General features: G+C 42.0%; 1 protein-coding gene across 1 annotated transcript in view; it reads right to left on the reverse strand.

The window, feature by feature from the left end:
• The window catches only part of PPM1H (protein phosphatase, Mg2+/Mn2+ dependent, 1H), a 440,657-nt gene that overhangs the window by 88,678 nt on the left and 332,167 nt on the right, over positions 1-19,812 (reverse strand). The window contains exon 6 of the mRNA XM_006886046.1: positions 16,111-16,229. Coding sequence (XP_006886108.1) covers positions 16,111-16,229 — 119 coding nt within the window. The remainder of the gene's footprint in view (positions 1-16,110; positions 16,230-19,812) is intronic.

The raw sequence follows: 19,812 nt of genomic DNA on the forward strand, positions 1-19,812 counted from the left end.
TGTGTATGTGTACTGTGAGTCTATGCGTGTGTAGGGTGAGTCTGTGTGTATATGTACAGGATGAGTCTGTGTGTATGTGTACTGTGAGTCTATGCATGTGTGGGGTGAGCCTGTGTGTGTGCAGGTGGGCCTGTATATGCATGTGTAGGTGAGTCTCTGTGTGTGTATGGGGTGAGTCTGCATGTATATAGAGGGTATATATGTATATTTAGGGTGAGTCTGTGTGTACAGTGAGTCTGTATATGCATAGAGAGGGTCAGTCTGTGTTGGGTGAGTGTGTGTGTATGTTAAGTCTCCATGTATGCACATAGGGTGAGAGGGTGAAAGTGTGTGTGTGGGTGTGTGCGCGCGCGCGTGTGTGTAGGATGGTCTCGCCCTGTGTACAGGGTGAGTCTGTGTGTATGTTAAGTCACCGTGTATGCATTAGGGTGAGTGGGTAAATGTGTGTGTAGGATGGTCTCTCTCTGGGTTTAGGGTGAGTCTGTGTACGTGAATGTATGGGCGAGTGGGACATCAACAGAGAGCGAGCGGGTCAGGCATCTCTTTTCTTATTTCGCCTTGCCTGACAATGCCTGTCTGTCTTGGCCTCCAAGCATATGTAAAGGCCTCAGAGCTTCCACTGGCCTCGTGCGCAGAGCTGCGGGGCGGGGGTGAGGGAGCGCAGTCATTTATCACTGTCAGGAGATGTGCTGCACACAGCAGGCCAGGCTTTCTTCCCTGCTGCTCCTGCAGCTAGAGCTGCAAATCTTGAAAAGATGCAGAACATGCACATTGCAAATAACCATTCATCATCTTGGCCCTGAGAGTTCTGGGAGAGGCCTCCCCCCACAGGGGGGCTGACCCTTCAAGGAACTTTGAAAATGGGGACTTTTCAGGTGCCCAGTCGCTGCGCTGGTCCAGTGCGCTGCTTTGTTCCACTGAGCATGTAACCAACATGAGCTGAGGACAGGCATTCTGATGGCCGCTAGCAGCAGCAGCAGCAGCAGTAACAACCACATCAGTAACCTCTGCTTCAGCCAAACCCCACCCTGGACAATGGGACAAAAAAATTCGCTGAAATGACACTCAAGCCCCCCTTTTCTCCAGAAATGTCTGAATGCTGTCAAGGTGGTCTGTAATCATCACAAAAACACAAGTTGCTGTTAGAAAATGAGTACCAGTCTTAACCAGAGGAAGGCTTATTTTCCTGTGAAACAATTATAAAATTAAAGTTTGCCGTTTCCCTGGTGAGTGTGAAAAGTCTCCTGGTGGAACATGGCGCCCGAGGAATGGCGTAACGCTGGCACTGAGGCGGTGACGAGATCTCAGGTGCCTCAAAAAACACAAGTCAGGCATCTACAGGTAAATTTTCAAAGGTGGGGCTAAAAGTGATTAAAAACAAAAAGAGGGAAAAGCTCGGGATTTGAATTTTCCAATTACTGTTTAAAACTCAAGAGTCAAGCTGCTAGAAAATGCAGCTTTCCAAGGAAGGCTAATAAGGCTGAGCTAATTAGACCCACAGGCATGGCCAACATATAAATTCAGGCCCAAAAGAGGGACACTGTCCCTTTAAAAACTGCCTGGGGATCAGTGGAAAAGCTAATGAGGAGTGTCAGTTGGGGCTGCTTTATTAGGTGGTCCTCCGGAGGATAAAGCCTGAGGTTTCTGTAACAGGGCCTCTGTGCTTGATTCAATAAATCAATTTATATTAAATGCGGGTGCAGCTCTGGAGTCGGCTTCATAAAGCATTCTGTGGCGTTTCTCAATCTGCTTATCCACTTCCCTGTCAGCCTGCCTGGATGTGCTGTCAGAGGGCATTGAAAAGTGCAATAAAGAATAAGATAGAAGCCATATCTACAATATTTGTAAAACCTGACTTGGGAGCTCGGGCCCATGCTCGGGAATGTTCTAGGGGGTTCCTCTCTCCAGAGAAGAGTCAGTTAAGAGACCACCAGCTGGCTCCAGGCGGCAGAGCAAAAATAAAAGGTCACTCTCAAAAAACTGGAAGAGGTTAGCAGTGAAGTTGCTTTGTAATCAGATCCTGGGGTCTGAAATACTCCCCAAGAAGAAAAAGCAGAAGCAAAAGTAAGTAAGGACAGAAGTGACAGTGAACTGGTGGTTTTCCCGGTGGTGACACTGAGCGGCTGGGAGAAAGCTGATGGGGCGTGTGGAGAGGTGGAGGTAGGCTACTGACTGACAAGTTGCCCCAGAATCAGTTTTGGCTCATGGTGGCCCTACGTGTGTCAGAGAACTGTGTTCTGAGGAGTTTCCAGTGGCTGATTTGGGGGAAGGGGATCAATCACCAGGTTTTTCTTTGGCGGCATCTCTAGGTGTTCTTGAGCTCCAATTTTTCAGTTACAGTTAAGTGCTAATTTAACCACTTAGATCAACCAGGGAGTCTACACTGTTGACTCAAACTCAAAACTCACTCTGTTGAGACAGAGCCCACTAATAGCTGACCCTCCTCTGGGTTCCTGTAATTGTAAATTGCATGGGGAGAGACTGTCTATCTTTCTCACTCAGAGTATCAGGTAGATTCGAATCACCAGATTGTAGTTGTTGAGTTAGCAACGCAGCCCCATACAGATTGGGTTGTTATTATGTGCTGTTGAGTCGCTTGTAATTAATAGTGACCCTATTACAACAGCTCTAAACCCTGCTCTATCCTGAGCCAACCTTATTGTCTCTGACACCCCTACCCCCATTAACCCTAAGTTACCCCAGTCACTGAGTCAAACCATCTCATTGAGGGTCTTCCTCTCCTGCCCTATCCCTCCAGCTTCCCAAGCATGACGTCCCTCTCCAAGGACTGACCCCTCCCTGCAACATACCCAAAGTATGTCAGACGAAGCTTCAGAAGCTTTGTCTCCAAGGAGCATTCTGGCTTCACCCTCTTCAGGACAAACTTGCTTATTCTCCCAGCAGTCCATAGTATATTCAATAATCTTCTCCAGCACCACAACTCAAAGGCATCAACTTTCCTTCTATCATCCCTAGTCATTGTCCAGCTCTCTGATGCATAGCACAAACTAGGTTACTAAGAACCCAAATGACATGAGAATGTCTTCCAGCTAACCAGTACAATGTCAGCCTCTGCTAGTCATTACCAATGAATAAACCCAGAAATGAGATGTCCCTGAGCCTAATGATAGTTGCCTCCAAAAGTCTGAAAGGCAGGGTAAAGTTCACCTTGCAGCAGACACAGAGTTAGATTGCACTGGGGCCAGAATCTGTAGGATGTGGTCTACACAACTTACGGCTCTTTGTAGAATTCTCTATCCCACTCCCAATTCTGTCTATGGCTTTCCTACGGTGACTGCAGAACTGTCCAGTAGGACTCTCTATGATGATGGAAATGTTCTATATCTGTACTATCCAAGTCAGTAGCCACTAGCCACACTTGGCCATTGAGCAATGGAAATGTGGCGAGTGAAACTGGGGAAGTGAGTTTTTAATTTTACCCAATGTAAATTGAAATGGCCACATGCGGTTAGTGGCTCCCGCAGAGCCAGAACACAGAGAATGGAAAGACTGTCTTTGCCTTCATAAAAGTAATGAGCACTGAAATGAGAAAATGGTGGTGGATTCCATTCCATTCCTAGTGGAAAATCCCTGGATTTGTTCAAAGTTTTGAGGGAAACCAAGAAGGGGAAAATTATCCTGATGCATCACCAAGTAAGAATCATAAAAATGTTAAGAGCTGCAAGGGACAGTAATTAGAGGTTACCATCCTTGGAATCTGTCTTTTTCAGAAGCTCTAAAAATCAAAGCTGATCCTCTTAGATGGGGACCTTGGCAGTGAAGGTCAAAGGAACCATTTTACAGATGAGAAACCGAGGTCCAGGCTTTGTCCACAGCCTCAGAGCTTTGGCAGAGCCAAGACCAGAACCCACAAACCTAAGAGCCAAAGCAGTGCTCTCTCTGCTCAACAAGTCATGTGATCTCAAGATTCTGGGCTAGCCTGTCCCCTGAAATTAGACAGGCTTTGCTTAAAGGAAGAATTCTGGTTTACTTTGCTCATAGCCAGAAGCATCTGGAAGCAATCTCACATTCACACGGTGGATGTCTCTTCTTCGTTGGCCCTTGCTCCTTCCACAAATCCCATCAGCCCAGGAACAGCTGCCAGAGAATCTGGCCTGTGGCCACGGGTGAAACTACAACCCCCTCCTCTCCTGTGAATGTCCTCCTGGGCCTCGGCTTGCTGGTCACCCCATGTGTCTGGACACAGAGCACAAAGAATACTGCTCCTGCATGAGAACGCTAAATCACCAGCAGTCACAGGAGCGAGGACCTGGTGTTACAAAGCCAGCTGTGAGAAACTGTTGTTTCAACTCGGTAACATAGATGCTTGCCAGCAAATTACAGCCTGAGACAGCTCAGAGGGCTGCGGGTCAGGACACAGAGCTCTCAAGACAATGCCAGCTACAGTGTGCATCCTGCAATAGCAGCTCCACACAAAGGCTGGGGCGGGCTCGCACTGAGTGCATGGCCGGGTTTCTGGCACCAGGACTAATGATATCCAGGGATGGGGACAAGGAAAGGCCATATCTGGGACCAACCCAGAAGTAGGGCACTATGAAAGCTTTGGAAACCAAGCCACATAAAAACTATCTGCGGAGGGGGCAGAAGGGAGTTGGTGACTGATTTAATTATGAAAGTACTGTTGATAATGCCGCTCCAGAGTCTCCGAGAGAGCTCGAGGGTGGAAGAGAAAAGACAGCCATCAAGAGGCAAAAGAATCATCCTTAACTACTTGACAAGGCTTTCTGGCACCCACACCTCTCTACACTCCCTCCCCACGCCACACACACTACAGAATGCAGGCAAGATCCTTTCATGAAAGCAGTCCATTTTCCTAGGCACAGGAGATTGGGTTCTGGGGGGTTTCTCCCCACTTTCACCACCAAACGGAAACCCCACCAGTATCTAGTTGATTCTGACTCCCAAATTACAGAGAATCTCAGTGACAAGTATGCACAATCACTATTTAATAGTCAGTGGTCCAGCATTTGTGTATATCAACTCAGCAGGAAATGCTGCTGTTGTTAGGTGCTGTCGAGTCAAGTATGACTCATAGCAACTCTATGAACAGCAGACCTGAATCCTGTCCTACTGAGTGCCATCCTCATCATTCTCTGATACACTTGAACCCATTGCTGCAGTCACCATGTCAGTCCATCTTGTTGGGAGTCTTCCTCTCCTTTTGCTGACCCTCCCAAGCATGATATCTCTTTCCAAGGAATAGCCTTTCCTAACAACATATCTAAAGTGTGAGAGATGAAACTTCACCATTCCTTGCTTCCAAGGAGCACTCTGGCTGCCCTTTTTCCGAGACACAGCTCAGCTCAATTGGTATTAAGTCAGAACTGACTCAGTTGACCATCCATCGGGTTTTCCAGAGGCTGTAAATCACACAGGAGGAAATTGTTCATCTTTCTCCTGAGCAGTGACTAGTGCATCTGTAACCAGCAGAGAGTCACCACCTCTGGGTCAGCAGCACAACTCCCTACTAACTTAACCTACCCAGAGACTACAGGTTACCTGAGTGTAGAACCCAGCTTCTCCTGTCACTAGCCGTTCAACTATAGGTGACTTAGTTTCCTTGCCTCATTTTCTCATCTTTAAAACGTCTCTACTTACTGAATTGTTTTAAGAGTCACATATGAGAACCATTTCAAAGCTCTCACTCGAGTGCCCAGCAATTAGCATTCTCTGTAACTTTCTGTGAGCCCCATTACCATCATAATTAGTTGAGGACAAGAAAGCAAATAAAAATGTTCATGACTAGGCATTGACTCCAAGGATTAAACTGCTTTGTAGTAAGCAAGCCCTGTTTTTGTTTAAAAAGGCTTCAGAGAAACTAATTTTCAACTAAAAAATATAAAAGAGGGACTAGGTAAGTACTAAGTTGTCTCCTTAAAAATGACAAATCTCAAATGTTATACAGTCTCCCTCCAATAACTGCAACAACTGAGTAGTAATTTATGTCTCTCTTTGGTAAATGAAACAACTCCCAGAGCTTCACCTCCCTTTCCATAGAATTTTTCCAGTCTTTTTCTATGGGTAACTAACTAACTAACAACAAAAAAGGCATCAAATTGGGATCCCATCTGGTTTAAGTCCTGACCACTAGATCTGAGGCTTTCCTAGAGGGTAAAAATACTTTAAAAAAGAAAGAAAAAAGAAACTCAAAGTTAGGAAAGAGAGTTTACGCAGGCAGTGACCTAAATTGGTTTTCAACTGTCCAGGCTCTCCCAGAAGAAGGTAAAACCTCTCCGTGCTAAGTCTCATTTTCAAATAAAAATGAAGACAAAAAGAGACTGTGCAGAGGTGAACGAGTCCTGGTGGCATGGTGTGTAAAGTGTCTTAACTGCTAACTGGTCAGCAGTTTGAATCTAAAAGCTGATCCACAGGACAAAAATGGATAGTCTCCTCCCACAAAGTTTGACAGTCTCAGAAACCCAGCAGAGGGCTGCTCTCAGCCAGAACTGACTCGACAGACCGCAATGGGTAAGAGAGGTGTATATGCACCTCTCCTTGTTGCTCAAGTCATGAGTCAACAGCTATGTAAGGAGTTAAGCAAAACAAATGAACAAATCATGTCTGACTGAAGCCACTCTTAGTCTTGGCTCCTCAATTATTCAATTCCTTTTATGGTTGTTGTTGTCAGGGGCTGTCAAATTGACTACAACTCCCAGGGATTCTGTGAACAAAAGTTCTGAACTTTGCCCTATTCTGAACCATCCTCACAATCGCTGACATGCTGGAAACTATTTCTACAGTCACTCTGTCAAGCCCGCTTGTTAAAGATTTTTGTGTTTATCTTTCTCTTTTTAAATTTTATTTTACTATTTTGTGTGTGTGTGTGTGTGTGTGTGTACCGTCAAACTGGATCTGACTGGTACAGGAGGAGATTGCCCCTCTTTCTCCAGCAGAGCATCTGGTGGATTTGAACTACGTGCCTCTGGGAGTGTGGTGCAGCTTCTTGCTGGAGTTTATCTTTCAATATGACTTTCCTAGCCATTAAGTCTTAACCATGTGGATAGGTGAGAACACATTAACAGAGTGTGCTAGCCTATCCACAAGGGGAATGGCTATCTCACCATTCTACAAGAGGATTGGCTACACTCACCCATAAATTGAGTGACTTCAGAAGTATGTTAGATTAGTGCTCGCTTCGGCAGCACATATACTAAAATTGGAACAATACAGAGAAGATTAGCATGGCCCCTGCACAAGAATGACACGCAAATTCGTGAAGCGTTCCATATTTTTACAAGCACTGTGGCATTTGGACAAGAACAAACTGGGAGGAGGGTAGAGAGAATGGTGCAGCGGTGAATGAATGGAAACCCAAAAGCCCTGTAAATGTTTATGAAAATTAATAAAATGTAATTATAGAAAAAAAAGAAGTACGTTAGATTAGACCTACCCCACCAGTGAAGCAGCAGCAACAAGAGAATGTAGGATACACTTTAGGACCAGACATTCTTGATCCAGTCACACCTACAGCAGTAGCAACCATCGCTGAAGCAGATGACCAGAGAGGCCTCATATGAGATGGAGGCTATTTGCCCAAGTTTGCTGGACAATGGGGGAGGGGGATTAGCCAATATTAGCAGGACTGAGAACTTTGTAATCCTGGTCTAACACCATGAAGTTCATGGGTGAGCCGCCTTCGTGCACATTTTGGAAGCTCTCCAACTCTGTTCTGTTACTAATCTGGATTATAACCTTTTGACTTCCCCAGCATGGTTCTGCATGGTCTGTGAGCTATCACAGTAGATTTTGAACCCAGCAAAGCAGTGAGAATGGTGTTGAGATGAGTAGAAAGAGGTGTGGGAGCATGGGGAACATTTCTGACCTTGTGGGAATTGTTTTCATTGGTGTTACTGATGCTATTGACGTGGACAATTCCTATTTGTGAAGTTGATAAAAGGTCAGATATGGCCATTCTCATGTGGTCTTTGCTCTTTTTTCACACATGCTGGAGCCTATTCCTATAGTCACTGTATCAATCCATTTTATTGAGTCTTCCTATCTTTCTTTGACCCTGCACCTCTGCCAGCAAGATGCCTTTTTCCTAGAACTTCTAACAACATGTCCAAAGTATGTGGACAAAGTTTTACTATTCTTGCTTTTAAAGAACAACCTGGTTGCATTTCCTCTAACAGAGACATCTCTGTTCTTTCAGCATTCCAGGGGATGGATATTCAATACTCTTCTCCAATACCACAATTTAAAGATACTGATTCTTCTTTGCTCACCCTTATTCATTGTCTAACTTCCAGATACACAGGAAGCAATTGAAAATACCATGGCTTGGATCAGGCATATCTTAGTCTTTAAACTGACATTCGTGCTCTTTGGTGCTTTGGAGAGGTCTTTGATAGTAGATTTTTACAATTTCTTGACTGTTACTACCCTGGGAGCTGACTGTGAATCCAAGTAAAATGAAACTCTAGTCAAGTTTAATTTTTTCCTCCATCTATCATGATACTGCCTATTGGTCCAGGAATTCTATTTTCTTGGTATTGAGATACAATCTATATTGTTGTTGTTCTATACCGTTGAGTTGGAATCAAACCACAGCTGACCATCCAGGAGGTTTTGAACGACAGTTAATCACACAGGAGGAAACTGCCATCTTTCTCGCATGGAGCAGCTAGAGGATTCAAACCATGTGCCTTTTCGATTGCAGCACAGCTTCTTGCCACTAGGCCACCAGAGCTACATAATTCACATTGAATTCTGTGTTTTTTTATCTTCTGCAGTAAGTGCTTCAAGGTTTCATCATTTTCTACAAGCAAGATTTATCATATTGCATAAATAAGCTGTTGATAAGTCTCCCACCAAATTTGATGCTACAGTCTTCATCATATAGTCTAGCTTCTCAAATTCTTTGCTTAACATACAAAATGAATATGCATGAAGAAGTGATACAATCCTGATGTACACCCTTCCTTATCGGAAACCATGCAGTGTTCTCTGGTTCTGTTCAAACATATCTTTTTAGTCTGTGTATCGGTTTCACACGTGGAGTTCTGAACAAGGAGACAAAGTTTATAGGCTACTTATATGCTTAGGACAGTGTGAATGCAGTATTTCAGTGTACGTATGAGAAAAAGAGGAGCAAGAGAGAGTAACTATGTGCATATAAAGTTGATGTAATCTAGTCCTTGACGTAATTTGTGTGTAAATATACACAATAGGGATAATTCTTAGCAATTTGCTAAAGAAAAATTTGTACACATCGTTTTTTAAAAACAACAACAACAACAAAAAAAAAAACCACACCAACCAACCAAAACAAAACCCAAAATTCTGTTCCAAGAAATTTGGAAAAGGAATGTAATAAAAACTAACTCATCTTCTACTTACAAAGAGAAGTTTGAACAGAATTTTTATTGCCTTTGAAAGCCTTTTGCCCATTAAAGAGACAAAGCCAATTATCTTATTAAAAATGTTTTCCAAAGCTAAAAGCAATTAGTTGTTCTTCCCTCTCCATAGGAATTGATTTTCAGCAGCACAACAAAGACATTCTCTCTGATGACAAAATCACAGGCATGGCATTTACCACATTTGCTCCGATGGTTTGGGGGATCAGATTCTGAAATCTAAATGGCGGAATAGAAAGAACATACAAACATCTTTGCTTCATGCTCATTTGAGTCTCAACTTCAAATGAAATTCATCATTCTCATCTTTCCTACTCATGTCTACCCATGGAATCAGCGACATCCCTCAACTTGGGTCAAGCACACCATCTTTCTTCCTTTCATCCAATAAATACTTTCCAAGTGAGTTTTTATAATGTGCCACTCAGAGGATGAAGTACTGATCACCCCCGCAGTTTATGGTCTAGTTGAGGAGACATTTAAATAGGTAGTTGGAGTCATGACTAACTTAACCTACATCAGGGAACTTGGTAGAATAGTTCACAGAGAGATGGATGCATTGCTAACCCAGGAGAAGAGCCTCTGATGGGTGACCTTGCTCTTGAAGAAGATAAGACATATCTACTCTCTGACACAAAGGGAGAATGCAACATTATGTGCCTAGTGTATATAATTGAGATTATAGCTTTTTCTGCATGCAGAAAAATCCAAGTATACAAAGAAAATGTTTCTTTCAATGTGCTCTGAAAACTATGCAGAGTAAGAAATAATTGTATTTTCAGAAATAAGCCTTCTGATTGTGAAACTGAAAGGGAAATAATTTGTAAAATGGTATAGCCATTTTTGAAAACCATTCGGTAGTTCCTTGAAATGTTAACTAACATCTCATTGCTATCAAGTCTGAATCAACTTATGACTGCCTCTCCAGCAGGTTTTCAGGAGCCATGAATTGTGTGGGAGGAGGACCGCCCATCTTTCTCTAGTGGAGCCACTGGTGGATTCAAATGACGAAGGAGGTGCCACTTCTGAGTTAGCAGCACAACTCCACCCTCATGAGGCCAACAATACAGAGCATAATGTTATCACATGTCCCAACCCCAAGGGAATGAAAAACCTATGTTCACGTACAAAGTTGGTGGCTCAATGGTAAGGACTTGTGCTGCCAACCCAAAAGCATGGAGTTCAAATCCACCAATTGCTCCATGGGAGAAAGATGGGCAATCACCTTCCATGCAATTTATACATACATACATATATGTAGCAATTTATACATACATACATATATGTAATATTTTTTATAACACTTTTTTTACTCTTTCACCATCCAGCTCCTTTTGGAATAATCTTCCTAAAAGTGCCGTTATCATTTCATTTCATTCATCTCAGAAGTACACGTGATCCTTCCAAACGAGATCTCTGCATGGCTTTTCAAATTCTTTCTTATCTTCTTTTTGTATCAAGTTCATCTGATTGGTTCTCTCCTCTTTGGCCATTTTCTTCACCGCCTTTTTAGATCTACTCTTTTGTTTACATGTTTGCAAGCATATGGCTTCCTAACTAGGATGCTTTTCCTTCGCTCTTACCTATTTCTATAAAAGCCAGCCAAACCCCACTGTACTTTTAAAAACTACATCAGCCTTTATCACCAGTTTTTTCTGCAAGAAGAACCAGTTTTTGCAGATTGCATACACATGAATTTATAGGAAAGCCTAAGCAGAAGCAAGTTATGACTGTGGGGCACCAATATGCCAGGACCCAGAGTGCAAATCTAGGCAAACTCTTCTAATAAATCTATTCATGTTTGACAGCAAGGTCTAACATTCAAAAAAGAGTGAGTATTTTAAGCTTTGTGGGCCAGACAGTCTGTGTTGCAGTGAGACTCAACCAAACGTAAACAAATGGGCATGGCTTTGTCTCAAAAATGTTCTTTGCAAAAGCAGGCAAGGGATAGAATTTGGCCCTTGGGCTGCAGTTTACAGAATCCCAGATTTAGAGGAAGAACAGCGGATACAAGTGAGGATCTTCTCTTTGTTGGTAAAGACAACCAGAAATCCCTCAGATCAGCCTCTCATCTTCCCTGCGTAGCTAAACTTATTCATTTAAGACAGTATGTAGCCAGGGAATAGATCCCAAGTCTAGAAGTCATGCATGTCCTTGGGAATTTGGACTGTGACTGTTACCGTTATTCTGTTCAATAAAGATGAGAGAGAGAAATGAACTTTCTTTTCCTCTGTTCTGGAGATAGGTGAAGAAAATGTCCACTATCTCAGCCTCTTATTATGCATAGGGGGTTCCCTGGGTGAGCTCTCAAGGTGAAACAGTTCTATCTATACTTATTTTTCTATTTTGTCTCTTATATTATTTTTTAAAAAATTAATTTTTTATTATTATTAATTTAAATGAAAATTTAAGAGAGACTTCGGATTTCACTTGATTCATTGATGCACTTTACTCCCCGCCCACACCTCCTCCCCAGTTCACTCTTCTCTTGAAAAGTAAAAAAAAAATTCTATAAAGTCCCTCCTTCCAAGTCCACTCCACTAGGCAGCCTTCGTTCTGGACTCCTGTCATGACAATAATAATGAATCACATATCCCTTCTAAATAGTTCTCTCCCTCATCTGTTTCAATGCAGTATACATAATTTATCCCATCTTTCTCAGTCTTCCCCCAACCCTGATGTCCCGTTTTACAAGTGGCACTATGCAGTATTTGGCCTTTTGTGACTGAGATATTTCACTCAGCATAATGTCCTCCAGGGTCACCCATTTTGAATAATATTTCATGAGTTTCTTGTTTTCCAATGCATCATAGTATTCCATTGTGTGAATATACCACAGCTTCTCTATCCATTTGTTTGTTCATGGGCACTTAGGTTGTTTCTAATTCTTTGCTATTGTGAACAAAGCCGCAATAAACATGGGTGTGCATATATTGCTTGGATGGCGTTTATGGTTTCTTTGGGGTATATTCCCAGTAGCGGAATGGCTGGGTCAAATGGTATTTCTACTTGCAACTTTTTGAGAGAGCGCTATACTGTCTTCCATAGTGGTTGCACCATTTTACACTCCCATCAACAGTGAGTAAGGGTTCCAGTTTCTCCATGACCTCACCAGCATTTGTTGTTTGCTGTTCTGTTAAATTTTGTTATTCTTACTGGGGTGAGATGATACCTCATAGTTGTTTTGATTTGCATCTCTCTTAGACCTAGGGATTTTGAACATTTATTCATATTTTTGCTTGCCATCTGAATGTCTACTTTGGGTGAATTGTCTGTTCCTGTGCCCATTTTTCAACTGGATTGTTTGTTGTAGTGGTCTATCTATACTTCTGTGTGCTGGGCACTATACTTTATCTATAAGCTCTATTTTTTTTTCCAGATGAAAGAAACAGATGAGTGAATGTTAGCCAGTGACCCACAAAAGAATATTCTTGGTGCTTATATAGCTTGGGAATAAGAAGCTGCACTGCATTCCTGAAGATATACAGTTCAAATCTGCCAGCTGCTCCATGGGAGAAGGATATCTCCTCCACTTAGTTTTCTGCCTCTGAACACCCAACAGAGAGTCAGCTATGGGTCGTTTCTGACTCGATGGTAAACAACTACAACTCCATAAAGACTGTGAATCCACAATCAACACACTTGGCACCAGCAGTCATGAAATCAAAAGATGTATTGCACTGAGAAAGTCTCTCCAAAGTACTGAAGGGAATGATGTCAGTTTGAAGATTAAAGTATGCCTGATTTAAGTCATGTTATTTTATAATCATTTGCTATACATCTGAGAGCTGGACAGAAGAAAAATGATGCTGTTGAGCTGTGGTGTTGAAGAAGAGTGCTGAATATCCCAGGGCCTGTCAAAAGAACAAATAGATAAATCTTGGAGAAGGTGCAGTCAGAGTGCTTCTTAGAGACAAGGATAGCGAAGCTTCATCTCATATTTTGAGCATATTGATAAGAGGGATTGTTCTTTAAAAAGGTAGAGGATCAGTGAAAGAGAGGAAGACTCTCAATGAGGTGGACTGACACAGTGATTACAAGAACGGGCTCAAGTATTTGGAAGCAGGAGTGGCATCCACTTCCTAAACAACATGCCTCTGGAAACTCTATGATCTTTGAGAAATGATGATAGTTGTAGAGGGGCTTCAGGACCTTTGTTCATAGGGTCGCTATGAGTCGTGCTCGACTTGACAGTAATCAACAACAACATGTTAGAGGTGATGAGGACAGCACAGGATAGAAGAGGGTGCAGATCTGTTCATGGGGTCGCTACAAATCATACTTGACTCAATGGAACATAGAAATACCACCTCATTAGGGAAAAAAGGGAAGACCCTCAATGAGATGAACTGACAGAAGGACTGCAACAATGGGCCTGAGCATGGTAGAGACTGTGACAATGGCACAAGATAGCGAAAGGTTTCACTCTGTTATTCAGAGGGTTACTATGAGTCCTTGCTGACTTGACAGCATGTAACAACAATATACTTTGGAGAGGAGCTCATTACTTCTGAGCCTTACAACAACTTTCCAAGGTTGTGAGTGGGTCTTCTTTATCTATGAATAATGGTCTCTTAGGGGCCGAGCAGTTTGTCTGACTTTACCTATTTGGAAAAATCTGAGCCAGGATTCAATTTCAACTGTCTGGTTCAATTAACTGTTGGTCATTCCTTTGAGTTTCTTTATTTCTCCTAATAACCTTTAAACTGTAAAGCAATTGGCAAAAATTATGTGTGATATATATAACAATAACCAAAAGGGAATGCTAGTTGTTAAGGCTGCTTAATGTATATTCAAATATTTTATGAAATTTAGTTTATTAATTTGGAGGTTTCAGGTCATGATTTCATGGAACATCCTAGTTAACTAGCCTAATAATGGGTCTTATGCTTCTGTTTCATCTCCTAGGTTGCTGCATAATGTCTGGGGTCTTAAAAGCTGGAAAGATCATCCAAATATAATAATTCACCTGCAGCAACAGAAGAGGAAAGAGAGTGAGGAAAAGGAGGAAGAAATGGTTTCCTTTGCCATGAAACCAGAAAAACCCATGCAAAGCTATTATTACTATTTTGATCAAGTATTCTACAGAAGAAAGGTAAGATAATACAGAAGAAAACATAAAATTCTCCCAGAATCCAGAATTTCTAGAACCTTGAAAGAGGGGTAAAACCCCCAAAACTACTGCTCTAAGATAATCATTAAACCTTAAACCAAAAATTAGCCCTTGAAGTCTTCTTAAAACCTTGAACAATGCCTCTCTTGAGTATAATACTCCAAGATCGATTTATATAGGATCAAATTGACCAAAGAAACTTACAGGATTAATTAGAAAACTTAGAGGACAGTGAGTTTATGTTAAAGGGGAGAGAACAATTCCAAAAAGAAGGGGCGTATGCTTTTTCAATATGAAGAGTGTACTAAATGTTACTGAATTGTACATGCAGAAACTTTAAACCAGTATATGATTTTGCTGTGTACATTCTCAAAAAAGAAAACAAAAATACAAAATTTTTCACAATGAAGAAGGAAAATTATAAAGCATAATGTGCTTTGAAAGATCTCAAATGACTGCTCCCTGCGAATTGATAGATTAGGTCAACTTCAAGGGGTCTAAGGTCCCTGGATGATGAGAGCTCTTTGCAATCAACTCCTAACTTACAGGTTGGAGATTTGCACATTCATGTTTCTTACAGCATTATTTATAATAGCTGTGAAGTGGAAACAACCAGAGCGCCCATCAGTGGATGAATAAAGAAACGATGACATATTCACACAATGGCATCAGATGCAAACTTAAAGAATTGGTGAAACACTGCATAACATGGATAAATCTAGAGGAAATTATATTAGGTTATATAAATCAGGCATGAAGGACAATTATAGTGTAAGACCACTGTTCTAAAAACCTAGATGGAATCATTTTTGGATGGTTGCCAGAAATGGGAATGCAGGGAGAGGAGGAGAGTGAATAATTAATAAATAGCTAAGTGTGGTGAAGGGAAAGGCAATATATAAGGATTTGATCAGACATTATACTTAATTGCATTACATTAGTACATTGCTATTAATGTTATAAAGCCAAAATATATAGGAAAGATTAAATGAAAAACTAACACGATTTGTAAACCTTCACTGAACCACCCCGTGCCACAGAGGTGCTCTGGTGGCACTGTCTGTAGAGAGCTATGTTGCTGGCTGGGAGGCCGCGCCTCTCTGGCAGTTCAAATCCACCAGCTGCTCTGTGGGAGAAAGATGAGCAGTCTCCTCCCATGTGATTTACAGCCTCTGAAAACTTGCGGGAAGGTCGGCTACGAATCAGTTTTGACTCAGCAATAAGGACTTTGAATCTTTGACTGTGAGCCATGAGAAAGGTCTGTCATCTGCTTCTATAAACTTGACAGACAAGAATATCCTGTGCAACTCAGTTTTACTTTACAATACATAGGGTCACTATGAGTCAGAGTTGACTCATCATAAGTAGTTTTATTCTGTTTTCAGGACATCCATATCAGAGGAAGATCTGAGAGAAGCAAACCAACCAACACCTTTGATTTAGGAATTGGGTGTATTCCTAGGCAGTAAGAGCAGAAGCAGCTGTAACTCCTTTTCATTTGCCACAACCCAGGTCCCTGGCTTTACCTCCTAATCCACAGTGCATAAGCGGGTTTAAATAGTGAAGCTACTTCCCTCACACACGCCAATGCTGCTGAGGCAGAGGGAGGCATGTTCTTACCAGCCCGTCATATTGAAATCCCTGTAGAGCATCTTCTTTCCAAGTTCCTTTCTCTGCACTCTCCTTGGAAACTCCAAATGTGTGAACTCATTTCCCAGCAAGTGAGGCTGCATGAATGCCTAATATAAAAAGGGGACAAAAGAAGAAAAAAAAAGCACACATATTTAGAGGAGGGGAAAAAATAAGACTCGAGGTTGTTTTGCAAATCAAGAAAGTCTGTACTTAAAAAAAAACACACACAAGAAGAAGAACATAATTCCGTATTTCAAGTAAACAGATTTGTGATGAGAAAGGCCTGGTGACTGACTTTGGAAAATCAGTCAATGAAAACACTCTACACTCCAGGAGATCATCTTTCGGCTAAATGGACAGGTCTGGACAGTGAAGAAGGGAGCTCTGCTGGCTCAGTGGGTGAGAAGTTGAGCTGTCAACTCAAAGGCACTTGGTTCAAATCCATGAGCTGCTCTGAGGGAGAAAAATGGGCCCTCTTCTATGCAATTAACAGCCTCTGAAAACTCGTTGGAGGGTCAGCTATGTGTAGGTTCCAACTCAAGGGAGCACAACAACAACAACAACAACAACAACAACAACAAACAATAACATACTGTGAAGAATAATATGCCAGATGAACAGACATCTCAGAACACTCAAAAGTATCAGACCAAAAGGGAAGTAGTTATCCAAAACCAAAGTTCAAACAGCTGGAAGGGGCTGAAAAGAGCAGTGAATGGGAATAGGAAGCCCATAGAGGAAGTGGTGAGAGCATGGCTACAGTGAGACTGTAATGAAACACAATGTCTATGAACAGGAAACAATCTGCCCTGTAAACTGCCACCCAGATCACACTAAAATGTCCAAGAAAGAACACTGTATGAGTGAAAACAGCCCGATCTGCAGCCAGTCACAGGATGGCACAGGGTCAGGAAGTGTTTCGTTCTGTTACGCACAGAATCATCCCAAGTTGGGGACTAACTTGACAGGGTTAACCACCACCACCACCACCACCACCACCACCACCACAATAATAGATTAAAAAAAAAAATCTAAAGAGTGATAAAATCTCAACAAATACAAACCACAAACTTAATTTCTTTATAAAGGAATCATAACCTTAACTTATAAAAGCATGTACTGTTTTCATTGGATATAATTGTAACTGAAGAGATGTAATCAAGGACCTAAGAAAAAGGGACAGAGCTTTACAAACCCAAAGTGGTTTCACTTTTCTGAACGGCATGTTAATGAGATACAGGCTAAAATGGCTTAGACAGACTCTCTTGCCAGCTCTCTTCCCCTTGGGCTCATGCCCCTCTACCAGGGTCTTCCTTCTTGAGTCTGCATGTGAGGCTCCACATAAGCATGGTGGCCTGGGAGGGTGGGCTGGGAGGAGAAACACCAGGCAGGAACTTTCTGTTGGACTCCCTCCATTTTGCTCTGCAGTAATTTGATCATGTAATTGGAAGACTATTCCAGAGCAGATGGCTTCTCCCCCTCCCCCAAATCTCTGTTCACACTACAAAAATCTTGAGCAAACAGCCACTTAGGGAATTGCTCTGAAACAACAAACAGTCTCATTGTCACAGTCTAAATTCAAATCCAGCTATCCAAGAGATGAAATGCTCACACATGAACTTCCCTGCTTGGGGACCACAGCAAACCTGCACTATAGTTTCAACATCAAGCTCTACGCCATCCCTGCTTCTTAGCAGCCTGGACCGGATGGAGTCTCTCTCTCTCCTCTTTTTTTTTTAATGGGGAAAAGAGTGGGCAGAACAAATTGCAGCCTGGCACGGCAGGAAAGCCCAGGGATCCCAGCCATGGGACAGATGGCCATGTCCTCAGTTTACTGGAAAATGGGCATCTCTCCCCGTCTTCTACCCAGGCCCCAGTGCAGACAGACCTCCCACTCACTTTTGTGGAGTTTGGAGGTGGTCGCTGGGTATTAGTCACTGGAAGCTAAGAGTATTAGGAGCCAAGAGACGCAAAATGAATTGTCGCCAGGCTGGTCAGACTCAGCCAGCTATGAAGCTGTAAGGCAATTTATAGAGTAGTCGTGGGAATAGGAGAGGACTGAGAGTGAAAAAGAGCCTTACTGTCTACTGTACAGTGCCACTGAGTCAATCCCAACTCATGACGACTTCACATACATCCCTACATAACTGTGCTCCACAGCATGCTTTTAAAAACTGTGTTAAAAGTATAGGGAGCAAAATACTCGCCACTTTGCAAAGGAAGAGACACTGAGAGGTATGTGAGTATAAGGACAAAGTCAGTAAACATAAGAACACACCCATGTTACAACAGCAGTGATAGCTAGTAATGACAATTTGTGAGTAGATACAGAGTAAATATGTATGCTGACTAAGTGAGGGAGGTCTTCAGGAGTATTCCCAAATAAATGTATATAGTTGTTGTGGATATTTAAAAAATACATATTTGCCCAGGCTGTCTATGTACTCATATACACAGCAGATTATACAGAGGCACTGTTATAGTTACTATTTAGACATTAGGGCTGAACAACTGACCATGAAAAGTAAGGAACACAGTCTCAGGAAATCTAGGCCAATTGGAAAAACGTAATTCCTAAAAATACATATACAAGTATGGTGGTGGATATTTCTACATATATACTAGTCTGGTGAATAGATCTGAGGTCTTAAAAGTTTGTGAGCAGCCTTATTTCAGAGGCAACTAACTACTGTTTTCTTCCTGCTGAAGCACGAAACAGTGAAGAACAAGGAAAACTCAAGGGTACATAGTCAAAAGGACTAATGTGCAGCCCGTATGAAGCACAGCTTCCTTTAACCTGAAACTAGAAGAATGAGATGGCTCTGGCTACCAATGCTGACCACTCTCACTTGAACTGAAAGCCTTGATTGGAATAGGTAAGAAAAAAACCAAAATAAAATAAACAAATAAGCACAACAGATTAGAGAGTAGAGGAGCCCAAGACTGTTGCCCCAGAAAGCCCAATTTGAAACAAAAGACATTCCCAGAGGCCACCTTCCAGCCAAAAATCAGACAATTCTGTAACATAAACCATGGGATAATGTGTTCTTCAGAACAATCAATTACATAAGACCAACACGGTGACATTTCCAAAAAGCAAAGAGCACAAGGCAGAGAGAGAAAGCAGATAAATGGAAAGGGGGAACCCAGGAGGAACTAGAGAGAGCGCTGGCACATTGCAGGGACTGCAATTAATGCTGTGGAGTAAGGTGTGTGAAATATTGATGGGGAATATTAATTTATCATGTAAACTTTTACCAAAAGCACAATAAGATGGTAAATAAAAATATTTGCCATTTCAGCACTCTTCACATTTATGTTGTTGTTATTTGCCATCAGGTTGGAACCAACTCATAGCTGACCCTCCAGAGGGTTTTCAGAGGCCATATATTGCAGGGGAGGAGACTACCCATTGTTCTGGGGGCAGCTTGTTTATTCAAACTGCGTGCCTTTGAGATTGCAATGCAGCTTTTTACCACTAGGTCACCAGAACTCTCATATGTATAGGTCAGTGACAAAATTATGTTCACTGTGTTGTTCAACTATAACCCTGGATAAGGTTATTTGGTGTTTCTTTCTTTTTTTTTTAACTTTGAAAGGTAAAAATATGGAATGCTTCATCAATTTGTGTGCCATCCTGGTTCAGAAGCCATGTTTATCTTCTCTCTGTACCATTCCAATTTTAGTATA

The sequence above is a fragment of the Elephantulus edwardii genome, unplaced genomic scaffold (assembly GCF_000299155.1).
Source record: "Elephantulus edwardii isolate Elephantulus edwardi_28Jun2011 unplaced genomic scaffold, EleEdw1.0 scaffold00047, whole genome shotgun sequence".
In the NCBI taxonomy this organism is placed as follows: Eukaryota; Metazoa; Chordata; class Mammalia; order Macroscelidea; family Macroscelididae; genus Elephantulus; species Elephantulus edwardii.